Genomic DNA, 14006 nt, shown 5'->3' on the forward strand with positions numbered 1-14006 from the left:
CTTCTCAAAACTTATTTGCTTCAAGTTAACCAAAACAAAACCCCAAGAAAAGTTCTAGTGATAAGAAGAAAATTGTCAACAAGTTTTGGGCTGGAAAGTTTGGCGATTATAACAGTGTTACCAAATGCCAATGCATCACACAGAAGCCAAATGTCTACACCACGAAACGACCTGCGACATAGCAGCCTAGTTTGTCATTATTAATCCAGAGTAGCATGTATTAGATCATTTGGACAGTGAATGCATGTGCAAAACACAATCAGTCTCCTACCTTCATATAATGCTTTGAAACCTTGGGCACTCACAGCGAAGTCTGTCGTGAACCACAGAGTGAGGATAGATCCCGTACTCACTATAGAGGAGGGCAGCTGAAATCCCGATAATCTAAATTTAAAAGACAAGACACAAACAGAGTTAAAAGCACGAATTTGTCAAAAAAAGCTTATTTGATGAAGTCACTGAATAACTTTAACAGTGGTATATTCGCTTGAAATATGGCATTAAACACTTAAATAATCCATACACATAGCTTTGGTTGGTAAGTATTTGAAATTAAATATTTTCAAGTATGAGAATATGTTTATTTAAATAACTTGAGAGAATTTCTTCTTGAAAATACTTACTTATATAATATGCCATTGTCTTAAATGCTCCTCGGTTTTGGATGGCAATAATCTACTGCCAACTATTTTTTATTTGAATTTTTAAGTTACAGGGTACATGTGCAATATGTGCAGGTTTATTATGTAGGTAAAGGTGTGTCATGGTGGTTTGCTGCACCTCTCAACCCATCACGTCGGTATGAAGCCCAGCATGCATTATCTATTTTTCCTAATTCACTGTTTTTAATTTTTTTCTAATAAAAAATATGACAGGCAAAGCATGTGAATGTGTGTATAAACATTTGTGCACTCAAACATAAAAGTATTGCAAAATCACTGAGTTGGTCGTGAAACAATCTGTGTTTCAGCTGGATTCCAAGCTGTGCTCTTAGGAAAAGTAAGTGAGATGATCAGGACAGCAAAGGCCCCGTGCGATAGGCTGTGAGCTGTGTAGAGGGCAAACCAATCCTGACACAGCTCTGTGATCCACAATAGGACTCCCAGCAGAAGAATGCTGAGAACACCCACATTCTGGTAAGTAGCTTATTTTTTATGTTATCAAATCCACAAACTCCTGTGCTGTGAAGGCTGGTCTGTCCTGTTTCACCCTCCTAGGAGCCCTCCTCCCTCCCTGTCTTTTGGTTTATCACCTTTCTTATCTGGTACAATTCACGGGGATCTTCAACTCTCAAATTGTATTCATCTTTGTAAACGGCAGTATGTGCTGTCTGCTTTTATTTTTTAATTCAGTCCCCTTAAAGAGACTCATTTGTTCATTTTTTCCCATTGGATGCCAATCCAAACAACTTTCAGATAGTGCATTCACATGAAGGAGTAAATGACTGATAAATGGAAAAAGAAACCACTGTCATACCAGCAGACACTGCTTTGTACTTTATGTGTTATCGAACGCAATACAGAAGACAAGTCAGTGAAGCAAACGTTGCATGAAGGAAAAAAAAAAAAAAAAAAAAAAAAAAAACAGTGAGTTTAAATTCTCCTGTGACTGAAGACCAGCAATAATACAGAACTCCTCAACCCTATATAACAGTATTTAATCAATATTTATAGAACACTTTACCCAGCAAGAACAGAGTACGCATTTCTTTCAGGTGCCCACAGAACATACACCAAAATAAACCATATTCGAGGCCATAAAACAAACCTCAAAACATTTAAAATAACTGAAATCATATAGCGTGTGTTCTCTGACCACACAGTGGAATCAAATTAGAAATCAATAAGATAAAAATGACAGAAAAATATCTAATTACTTGGAAAATAAACAACACACTTCTAAATAATCCAGGGGTCAAAGAGAAAGTCTGAAGGAAAATAAAAATACAGATAAACTGAATGAAAATATAAAATACAACATATTAAACTTTGTAAGACTCAGCTAAGCAGTGCTGAGAAGGTAATTAGTCGCACTAAAAACACAACTTAGAAAAACTCCCAAATCCCTAATCCAAATTCTTACTGCAAGAACTATAAAAGAAAAAAAAAAAAAACTAAAGCAAACAGAAAGCCAAAAACAAGAAAAGTACAGAAATCAATAAAATTGAAAGAAAAAAGAATAATGAAAGAGCCTGTTCTTTGGGAAAATATTAAAATTGAAAAAGACTGACTAAATAATTGGGAGTTTCAGAAGGTACAAAGAGTCACTGTTAGTCATTAAACATCAAATATTACTATGAACTCAGAATTCATCATAAAGATAATAAAAGTTACTACAGAAACTACATATGTAAAATTGGCAACTGAGACAATATGGGTCACTAACTCAAAAAAATAAACTATTACAACTAACCAATGAAAAAATACATAATGTGAATTATCCTATAGCTATTAAAACTTTCCCCAAATTTCCAGTTCCAAATGTTCCCACTGGAGAATTCTACATTTAAATAATTAACACCAGTCGTACACACTTTAAAGAATTAACACTAATTTTACACAGTCTCTTCCAGAAAATGTAAGTGGATGGAATGCTTTTCTAGTAATTTTGTGGCATTGACACTACCCTTTCCCTTATGGGCTGAATTATGCTCCTCCCACCAATTCATATACTGAAGCCCCAACCCCCAACATAACTAGATTTGGAAATGGGGCTTTACAGAGGTAATTATAGTTAAATGATATCAAATAATTCGGACTCTGATCCCATAGGATAAGCATTCGGTAAAAATAAGAAAAGAGAAGGATTCCTTTCTCCCTGAACACATACTGAGAAAAGACCATGTGAGCATGGAACAGGAAGGCTGCCGTCTACAAGTCAGGAAGAGAGCCCTCACCAGGAACTGACTATTCTGGACCCTGATCTCAGACTTTCAGTCTTCAGAACTGTGAAAAAATAAACCTGTATTTCTTAATCCCTGGAACTTATAGTAGTTTGTTATGGCAGCCTAAAGAGACTAAGACACTCTAATATCAAAACCAGATAAACACAGATAAAAGAAAAATAAAATAATATATCTCATGCATATAGATGCAAAAATCCTTAACCAAGTAAGAGAAAATAGAAGTAGGCAAGATATGAATTATACACGATGATCAAATGATGTTTATTAGAGGAATGTAAGAAAGGTCCAATCTTTGAAAATTAATCAATATAATCTGCAATATTAATGGGCTAACAAAGTAAAATCACAAGATCATAATAATCTATGTAGAAAAAAGCATTTGACAATAATAATCATTGAATCATGAGAAAAGTTCTCAGTAACATATGATTGGAATGAATCTTCTCCAACTTGACAAAGAATATCTCTACAAAAATAAAAAAAAATTTTAAAAAGCCTAAAGATAACATTTTGCTTAGTGGTTGAAGACTGAATGCTTCTGCCTAAGACTGGAAACAAGTCAAGAAATTTGAACAAGTCAAGAATGCTCTGAACATTCTTATTCAATATTGTGCTGGAATATCCTGCAAATACAATAATACAAGAAAAGAAAATATATGCGTACGGGTCAGAAAGGAATAAATAAAATTACTACTATTTGAAATTGGCGTGATGATCTTTATAGAAAATGCCAAGGAATCTACAAGAAAATTTGTAGAGCTAATACTTGATATCATCAAATGTGCAATGCACACAATGAACATACAAAAATCTATTGTAGTTCTACATACTAGCAATGAACACGTTGACATCAAAATCTGAAATACATCAATCACAATAGCTCAAAAAGCTTCTGTATAAATACAATAAGATACGCCCAACAGTGTATACAGAAAACTACACAACACTGAAGAAAAAATTCAAAGAAATGCTAAATAAATGCAGAGATATACCATGTTAATAGTATGGAACATGGAAGACTCAATAATGTAAAGATATAGGTTACTTCCAAACTGATACACAGGTTTTACATAATTTCCACCAAAATCCCAGCAAGAATTTTTGGAGATATAGCAAGATCTTTCTAAAATTTATATGGGAAAGCAAACAACAAAAAAAATAGAATAGCTCAAACATTTTGCGAGAGAAGAATAAAGTAGGAAAAATAGTTCACCTGATTTCAAGACTTATTTTGTATCTACAACAGTTAAGACTATTTGCTATCGGCAGATTGGCAAAGAAATAAACCCGTATGTCAATGGATCAGAACAAAGAACCCAGAAACAAACCTAAACAAATATCTCCAACTTATTTTCAAAAGATTCAAAAGAAATTGCATAGAATAAATCAACAAATTATGATGGATCAATTGGATGTCCATAGGAAATAGTAAGTTGAAAACCTTATATAAAAATTACCTCAATGTGGATTACAAATATAAATGTAAAATGTAAAGCAATTAGACTCTTAGGAAAAAAATAGGGGACAGTCTTCTGAGTCTAGGGCTAAACAGAGTTTCTATACTTGACACCAAAATTACAACCCAGAAAAAGAAAAGTTAATAAATTGGATTTCATAAAAATTAAAAACTTTAGCTGCAAAAGACCGCATTAAGAGAATAAAAGTGTATGCTGCAGACTGGGAGAACGCATTTGCAAGCCAAATATATGACAAAAGACAAGTATCTAGAATATACCATGAACTCTCAAGACTCAACAACAAAAGACAAACAATCCAATTAGAAAATAGGCAACAAACATAAGAATCAGGTGACCTAAAGGACATCCAGATGGCAAATAAGCCCATCAATATTTACTCTACATCAATAGACATTAGAGGAATGCAAATTAAAACCACAAAGAAATACCGCACATGATATTTCAGCCAATCAGAATGGCTGAAATAAAAATAAATAATGACAACATCACATGCTGGCTAGAATGTGGAGAAAATTGGTTGCTCTTATACTGCTGGTGGAAATATAAAATGGTACAGCCATTTTCTGTAGAAAACAGAAAACTTCTGAAGAAGTTTGACATTTCGTTTAAGAACGAAACATGTAACTGCCATCTGACCAAACAATTGTTCTTCTCTGCAGTTGCCCTAGAAATGCTTATGATTGGAAACAGTCCCCATCTTCACCATAATACATCAATATTCGGTTGTGTAATTATTGTACCATAGTTTTGCCAGTGGTTTCCACTTGAGAAACTGGTATACAGTACACAGAAACTCTTTGTATAGTTTCTTTTAACTACATGTAAATCTATAATGATCTCACATTAAATAAATACATTGGAAAGGTTGAGACTGAGAGGTACTCAAGAACATATTAAGATTAAAATAATCTAGTAACCAAAATAATGCTATTTAATAACAAAACATTAAATTCTAAAAGTAAGTTGAACAAAAACTATTGAGGATAATTTCATTTAGTAATTGCCCACCTTGAAGTTTTACATATATATTCGCATAAGTTAGGTACAAAATAATGTGATAGCACTTCATTAAATACAATTTCATGTCCCTTTTATTTATTAAGTTTTATAAAGAATTGTGATTATGAAGGGGTGTGGTCAAATGATATTAGTTCAGGAGGTAGGAACAAGATACTAAGGGATTTTTAAAACCAGTGTCATAAGACTACTGTTTAGAGGTTTGGGGTAATTTAATATGGACGTATGTAGGGAAAATATATGCATGTGATCTGATTTCAAATAGCTGGAATGAAATGGATTCATTCTTATTTGTGTGCAAAAAAAAAATAGAGTCCAACATTAGTTGACAGAGATGTGGAAGGATGAGTGGATCCAATTGATCATAAAGAGCTTCCAAGAGCTAAATTTGTGATTAAATGTTTCTAGCCATTTACTCCACACTGGCTGCGAGTAAGGAATCTTATAAGGAGCTGGCAAGACTCACTCCTTGGTGGCTCACAAATGTGCTCCTGAAGACATGAAAGTATTTCTGTGAGCATCCTTTCCATGAGGGCCTTTGCAATACATTTTATTCTTGTCTGCCTCACTTTGAGGAATCCCTGCTTCTTATAAGCAACTGACTTATTTTCAACACATAGTAAATTATGAAGCATTTTGAAGTAAAATGGATTTTGAAGTAAATCCCAATAATCCACACAGGTGTCTTGCAGTAGCAAGTCTTCCTTCTGTCATTCATATTTGATGGTCCAGGGTAGTACGGGAATATTTTAGTATATGCAAACTTATTGATAAACTTTGAATATTTCAACAAAATATGACATATGTTACTCGCTATCGTAATTTTTCAGTGTTACAAAAAATACAAGCATGCTAAAGTATCTTCATTATAGAGAGTTAGACACAGCCCAAAATTAAAGAGGTATACATTAAACATTTTAAAATGTGTTTTCCAAATCTCCAAGGGATTATGAAATTTTACTAAAGAAAACTGGCCATAAATAAAAGAAATTATTTTGAAATAAAAAAAATCTTATCGCCTATGGATGTGACAGAGAGACTGACATTAATTTCCAGACAGCATATACAGAGGCTAGGTAATCAGGAAATAGACTGGAATCTGTGAATTCAGAAGCCTTTTATCTATAGTTACCGGACAAGTTTTTCAGTAAAATAACTTATTTTCTATAAGTTATTCCAATTTCTCTTCTAGAATTCATCCAAAATTTGTTGTAGGTATAAAAAGTTTATTTTAATTATGTAGTATATAGCATATAATTTTGAAAATCCTTTTTATTTATTTTATATGTAGTATATATAGTAAATCTTTTTATATACTACATATACAATATAGTAAACATATACTATATAGAGCATATATAGTAAACATACATACTATAGTTTATATATATGACATATACAGCAAAGTTTTTATATATTTTATAAAGACTGTATGTAGTATTTTATACTGTATTAATATGTAGGATATTTACTATAGTATAGTATATATACACAGTATGTACAGTATAGTATATATACTATAAATTATATTGTTTACTATATAATACACTAATATAGTAATATTTTGTTACTCATATTTTATAGTAATATTTTATTATATAATATAGTAACATTTTTATTATATAATACAGTAATATTTTATATTACTATATATTTTATTATACAATATAGTAATATAGTAATATTTTATATTACCACACAATACAAATGATTTTATTATATAACATAGTAATATAGTACATAATATTACATAATACATAGTATACTATATTAAGTACTATATTATAGCAGAATTCAAAAGTGGGAAGGGGTATTACTATCAGATGTCAGGTGTTTCAGCTTTTTATTTTATGTAGAAGAGAAATTATGGTTGAAGTATTCGGTCACTGGATAAGGCTTGCCTGGTGTAGAGATGGGGACAATTTAGATATCAAGAAGTGATCAGTGATCATGTCCCCGCGAGAACTGCTGTAGACATAACAGCCCCAGAGAGCTTGGGAGATCGAACAGCACAGGTGGCTGTGGCTCCTGGGAGGTCACCATCCTTACAGAAAGCCTCTCCTACCAGGAAGGGCTGGTGAGGACAGAATCTACACAATGGAGAAGTCCAGATGGGTGTGCAGGGACCATCTAATGATTCCTGAGCCCAAGAGAGGCACACGCCGTGGCCTGCATGGTCCTCAGTCCAAGAGATCACTTGAGTTATGTGGCCTTGGTGAGCAGGTCCTGGTGCTGGTGACAAAATACTGGATGCAATGAGTTTCACGTCAAACAGTGTCAGGACACGGCAGAGGGTGATCTGGAACCAGGTGCTTTATCAACCCCTAGGTGCCTTGGGGTCATAGAACTCTCTTGGACTTAGATACCATCCAGGGAAGATGAAATCAAGCAGGCAAAGTTCAAAAAAGACTTAATCAAATACACACACACACACACACACACACGCACACTCAAACACACACAGTGAACTCGATTAAAATGTCTGCCATCATTTGGAGAGAGACCCAAAGTAAAAATTATTGTAAATTCCATGTAATAATTACATTATTTTTATACCTTAACTTTTGGCCTCAGAAAATAGTACCTATTACATTTATTTATTTTTCTGTTCTATTCAGCATATCACTAATTTGAAACCATTCATATACAGTATATAAATCTCTCAATAGAAACTTCAATTACAGATTTTTATCACAATGTATAACCCATACAAATATATGCATGTTTAAGCTATTGAATAAACCTTTTTCTTAAAACCCTGTTGAATTTTAAACTCAGGGATCACTACTTAATATAATGTCTCTAGGGCACAGACTGCCCTTTATTTAAGGCACTTTATTTAAAGTTAGGTTTTCAAAAGTTTTTCTGACTCCTTGCTTTGACACCTGATTGGCCCAGTAGTAAAGATATTCCAAGTAGCTACTGTACTTGAAAGCCTTTCATTGCTATTGTTAAGACATGAAGGTTAAATGTCTCGTTTTCGTATCAGACAATATCAAGAGTGAATGTGATACGTCTCTGATGCCTGTTTTCCTCCTCTCCAAAGCACCCACCACATCTATTTGAATCTGGCTTCACTTAAAAGGAAAACACATCCATGTTCACTTGTACTGTGTCCACTGAACCACACATTCTAAACACAAGACAACTAGGAGACTATCATCTTGATACAAGGAAAATCAGGACAGCTTGTAGCAAGACAGCTATTTCACATCTAAGGAGTCCCAACACCTTTCTCTATCATCTAGTACCTACTAGGGATTAAAAGTAATTCTAGGTAGCTTGTTATCTTCCTTGTAAGCTGTAGTTCAATAGGAATACGTAAATTATTTGCTAATGCAATATGGAAATGGTTTTTCACATTAATTTCTGGAGTAAAAAGGCTGCATGCCTGGCATATGTGTATCTCTCTCTACATGTCAGAGCAGGTATAGACACAGAAATATGTAAACATGTACTTTCCTATAATAAACTTGCAACTTTCCTTATGACACTTTCAGTAATACTAGATGCGTTCAAGTTCCTTTAGGAAACACACAAACTACAGAACTTTTAGGGGTTATTAAAATAACTGATAATGACATATTAATAATCCAGGGTTAATTTTAAATCTGGTTATTTTGTGTATTATTTATTTATTTATTTATTGAGACGGAGTCTAGCTCTGTCGCCCAGGCTGGTGTGCAGTGGCGTGATCTTGGCTCACTGCAACCTCCACCTCCCAGGTTCAAGGATTCTCCTGCCTCAGCCTCCTGAGTATCTGGGATTACAGGCACCACCACCACATCCAGCTAATTTTTGTATTTTTAACAGAGACAGGGTTTCACCATTTGGCCAGGCTGGTCTCAAATTCCTCACTTCAGGTGATACACCTGCCTCATCCTCCCAAAGTGCTGGGAATCGAGGCATAAGCCACTGCGTGCCCGTCCTTATTTTATGTATTTTTTTAATAAGAGTTTTACATATTTACAGTGTACAATACAATATCTCAGTATATATATACATCATAAAATGATTACTACTGGTTAGTTTTTTTCTATGAAAACTGATACATAATGGGATTATATATTATATATAATATATATTTATATAATTGGATAGAATTCTAAAAGGATCATGCCTGCCTTACACGAATATCTGGTTATATTTTAAAAACATCATGAGATTTCAACAGTCCTATCACTTCTTGTTGAAGAGAATACTCTAACTTCTCATCATTTTGGCTTCATTGCTCTTCTAGAGCTTTACATGTGTATATGTGTGTATACATAGATATACACACATTTTATACACACACATCTACATATACAAAATATATCGGACAAAGAAAACGCATCCTCCTTTCCCACAATGTTTTGTGAACAGTGGCTCAGTTTGGTTCTTTGGCAATTCCTTCTGTCAATTGGGAAACAGAGATTAGCTTACATAATTTGTAGAATTCAAGTTGGATCAGAAAATTGCAAAAGCTTAAGACTCATTACAGAAGGATTTGGTACATACTGATTTAGGAGGCAAAGAAAGTCAAAGTTTAGAGGCTAGTCCAGAGAGAGGAACGAATGCACAGAGGAGGGCCCTTCATGCTGGGTAACCCAAGAGATGGACCCCAATACCCCAAACGAACAGTAGCTCCATGAGGGCAGAAGTGGGTCTCCTGTAACCCACAGCCATATGCTGAGATTCTAGAATGCCTGGAGCATGGAAGTGCTCCACCCATATTTGTTGAAATATCCCAGCAATCCCCTCCCATCAGACCCAGGATCTCATTGGCTCGGGAAGAAATCCACCCCCATTCAGTTAAGTTCTATGGAATGGGGGAATCCTCTCCTCCATTTTTGGCCAAGACTTGGGGATTAAATAAGTGGTCACCCATCAGGGAATGAAAAAGAGAAGAGTCAAAGGGGAGAATCCACTCGAAGCTGAGCTGGAAGATGAGGTCTCCTTAAGTGCCTTCCCACTGAAATGAAATCGACTGCCTGAGTTTTCAGAATCAACCAGCAAGTATAAAAGCAGAAACAAAAATTAATGTTTAAATCCCAGAAGTGAGGCTTATAAATAAAGCTAAATGTGCTGATTCCATAAAACAAGTCTGTCAGAATCTATCCTATGCGTGCTTTCTTTCCTAAGCAAGGTGCCCCTTTATCTCAGGAGTTAGGCCCCAGGTTTCTCATGCCATGAATACCGAGTTGGAGACGAAATTTTCTAAAATCACGTCTTATGTTTTGGTGCTGAAAAAATATTGTAATTAAACCACCGCATATTGCTTTAACTGATAGTTTTCCTTCCTAAGAGGCTTACATCATTAAAGGCTTATCAGTTTATTCAAATATATCATTGTTTACCTCATGGTTATGACATAGTCCACCTTCTCCCGGGACCCTGAGAGGAATTTCATTTAGTTATGGTGATTTAATAGACATGGTATATCATAGTTTGCACTAAACAAAAATTTCCTCCTAAGAAATTACACTCTGCTAAACACTACTCTCTAATAAAATTTCCTCTGGGGAAGAAAATAAATTTTCCCCGAATTGCATCCTAGACAAGTTTGTCAAGAATTCAACTGATCCTCCTTTTTTTAATCAATGCACCAAGTTATTTTGGGCAAGTTATAATTACAGTGTCTGTAACAGACTATTGGAAACAAAAAATCTTAACAGATTTTGCCCCCAAACATGAAATAGCATCCACATAATGTATATTTATGACAATAAAACCATTTACGAATGACATTAAAACGGTAACAGCGTTTTTCCTTTCAATTGTCATTGCAAATACTTTACTCCAGTGTTTTCCCCTCCACTCTTTGCCTTCTGTGTTATCAGCACCAGCTTCTCCTGAACGGTAAGGATCCATAAATTATCTTAACAGTGTAAAATTCAGTACTAGAATTTTTATATCAATATGTCTTTTCAATTTTTTCTCCCCTCAGTTATGCCACTTTTCTCTGGAAATACTTTGGATAAGACCTGTGCTTCTTCAGAATAACTCGTGGAGTTTCCATTTTATTTTCTTCTATGATCATTAGTATTAATATATTTAATCTTAAACAGACCACATGGCTGTAGAAAAAGAGGGAAGGCTCTAACGGATTTGCTCAAAGGCAAGGGAGGGGAGTAGGTAGTGACCCCTAGAGTTTATTCCAGGTCTATTTTCATTATCTCAACAACATTAAAAAAATAGTGAAATGGCTCAAAGATGTTAAATAATAATATGCCAATTTATTTCATCATATCTCACAAAATATATTTTTACTCCCTGATTTTCTTAAGGGTGAACCTAACGTCTATAAAATTGAAACCAATAGTTGGGAGGAATTCATTGCACTTAGAACCGTACGCACAAACTTAGATTGAAGGAGGAACAAGGTGAGAGGAGAGCGAGTGAGCACACACTCAGGAGAGGAGGGCAGGGAGAGAAGAAAGCAGAGAGACCAAGTAGAGACCGATTGCTACTCAGTTACACTTTATAACACCCGACCCTGATAATCTACACCAGCCCCAGCCCCAGCACCATTTCAAAACTTTGCTCTGAAGCTACTTCTTTGTGTCAAAAACCGAAACGAAAACAAAAAACAAACAAAAAAAAGAGGCTAACTGGAAAGGAGGAAAAGATAGAGGAATGAAACAAAAGAATCCTAAATCCTGACAATAGAATTAAGACAATGGAATCAACTGTTGTTCTAACAATTTTGAAACCAAACTTCAGTAACCTGGCATGTATTAGAAATGTAGCAAATGCTTAATAACTTGTTAACATACACATCCAAGAGAAGGTACTAGGAAATGTGGGCCTGCTATTTTCTTGGTGGAATAAAATTTATTATATATACTATTAAAATATGTGAATGATATCTAACAATTGGGTAAATGGGAATTACTTCAAATAAACACAGTATTGTTTTAAAAGCCACAGCAGTAACTTACATTTATGCACTTCATTATATTTGTCAATGTATTCTCAAAAGGCCTGCAAAAATGTGTAAAGAGATTTGGTAGTGCTCACAGACTGAAAGAGACAGGATTAGAATACAGAAATATAGGCTATTGAGTTAAAAAAGTTGTTTATATAAAATAAATCCTTGCTAAAGCATACATGGATTACAAAAACATCGGCAATTATACTGAGAAGTTTGAAAAAGTAAAATTTGAATTTAAAAATTTTGCCAAATGGGTCATGAGGAAACAGTAAAGTCACACAGGAACTTAACTGTTTTCCAGTTGTAGGTATTTGTGAGGCAAGAGCCCAGAGACCAGGCGGCTTAAGTAACTTACTCAAATGACTGCTTGTAGAATCCCCTTCCCTGCCTATGAACTTACTGATTAACCTACAGCAAGGGAGGTTTCACATTGTGTTGGTTTCCTAGATTTGGGGCCTGGTGAAAAGAAATGGACTAATGTCACAAAAACTCAAGTATCAGCTACTTCCCTAGAATGTCTACTAACTGCTCATCAATGCTCGGAGTGCAAAAACACCGTATTCTCACAACATCCATAAAATACCCTTATGACTTAAAGACAGGCAGTAAAGCTCACTCCTTTTGCAGGTGAGGAAAGGAAGCCTCAGAGATCCTTAATAACTGACTTAAGACCATGCAGGTGGAGAACAGGAGAGACAAGATTCAAACCCTGGTGTCCCTCTCCAGAGCCTGTGCTTTTAACTCCTGAAAGTTCACAGGAGATTTCAAACCAGGGCCATAGAGGAAATTAAAATATATGAAGCCAAGCAGTAATTTTGGTTATTGATTAGAAACCAACCAACAATTTAGATTTCTTTAGCACTTTGTTGTATACCAAGGGTCTGCAACCACAAGCCACGAATGCGGCTGCCCATCAAGGGGTGAGCAGCAGAAGCGAGAGATGCTGTGTTGACTTCACAGCTGCCCCCCATGGCTCACGTTATCAGCTGAGCTCCACCTCCTGTCAGATCAGTGGCAGCATTATATTCGCACAGGAGCATCAACACTGTCGTGAACTACATATATGAGGGATCGAGGTTGCACACTCGTTATAACTATCCAATGTCTGATGATCTGTCATTGTCTCCCATCACTTCCAGATGGGACTGACCAGTTGCAGAAAAACAAGCTCAGAGCTCCCACTGATTCTACATTATGGCGAGTTGTATAACTATTTCGTGGTGTATTACAATATAATAATATTAGAAATAAAGTGCGTCATAAATGTAGTACATTTGAATGACCCCAAAATCATTTCCTCCCACACCCTGGTCCATAGAAAAACTGTCTTCCACAAAACTGGTCCCTGGCACCAGAAACGTTGGGGACTGCTATTGTATACAACTCATAGTATCATTGAAATGACATCATTACATAAATTTGTACTAAAAGAATCAACCTTTGAACCAGAAATAGGGCACGTTAAAGGCAATTCCCTGCGAGGTCAACGCACTGGCTGTCTGCAAGCACAGCCAAGTGGCTCCCTCATTCCCAAGGTAGCCCCAGATCCCCCTGCCGGCAAGAAAAACCTTGTGGAAACAGACAAGTGCTGCAACAGACAGATGAAAAGCACCCTTAAAATGGGAAACGGCAAATTTGATAAAGCCAATTTTCTTTATGCTCAAATCTGCCCTTGTCTGAAAGAGCTACA

The 14006-nt window shown here is 35.2% G+C and overlaps 1 protein-coding gene across 2 annotated transcripts in view; it reads right to left on the reverse strand.

The window, feature by feature from the left end:
* Window positions 1-14006, reverse strand: part of CSMD1 (CUB and Sushi multiple domains 1) — a 2070470-nt gene that overhangs the window by 1501026 nt on the left and 555438 nt on the right. For both annotated transcript variants that reach the window (XM_034966977.3, XM_034966976.3), the window contains exon 3: window positions 272-384. In XM_034966977.3, coding sequence (XP_034822868.1) covers window positions 272-384 — 113 coding nt within the window. The remainder of the gene's footprint in view (window positions 1-271; window positions 385-14006) is intronic.

Source organism: Pan paniscus, chromosome 7 (genome assembly GCF_029289425.2).
Source record: "Pan paniscus chromosome 7, NHGRI_mPanPan1-v2.0_pri, whole genome shotgun sequence".
Classification (NCBI taxonomy): domain Eukaryota; kingdom Metazoa; phylum Chordata; class Mammalia; order Primates; family Hominidae; genus Pan; species Pan paniscus.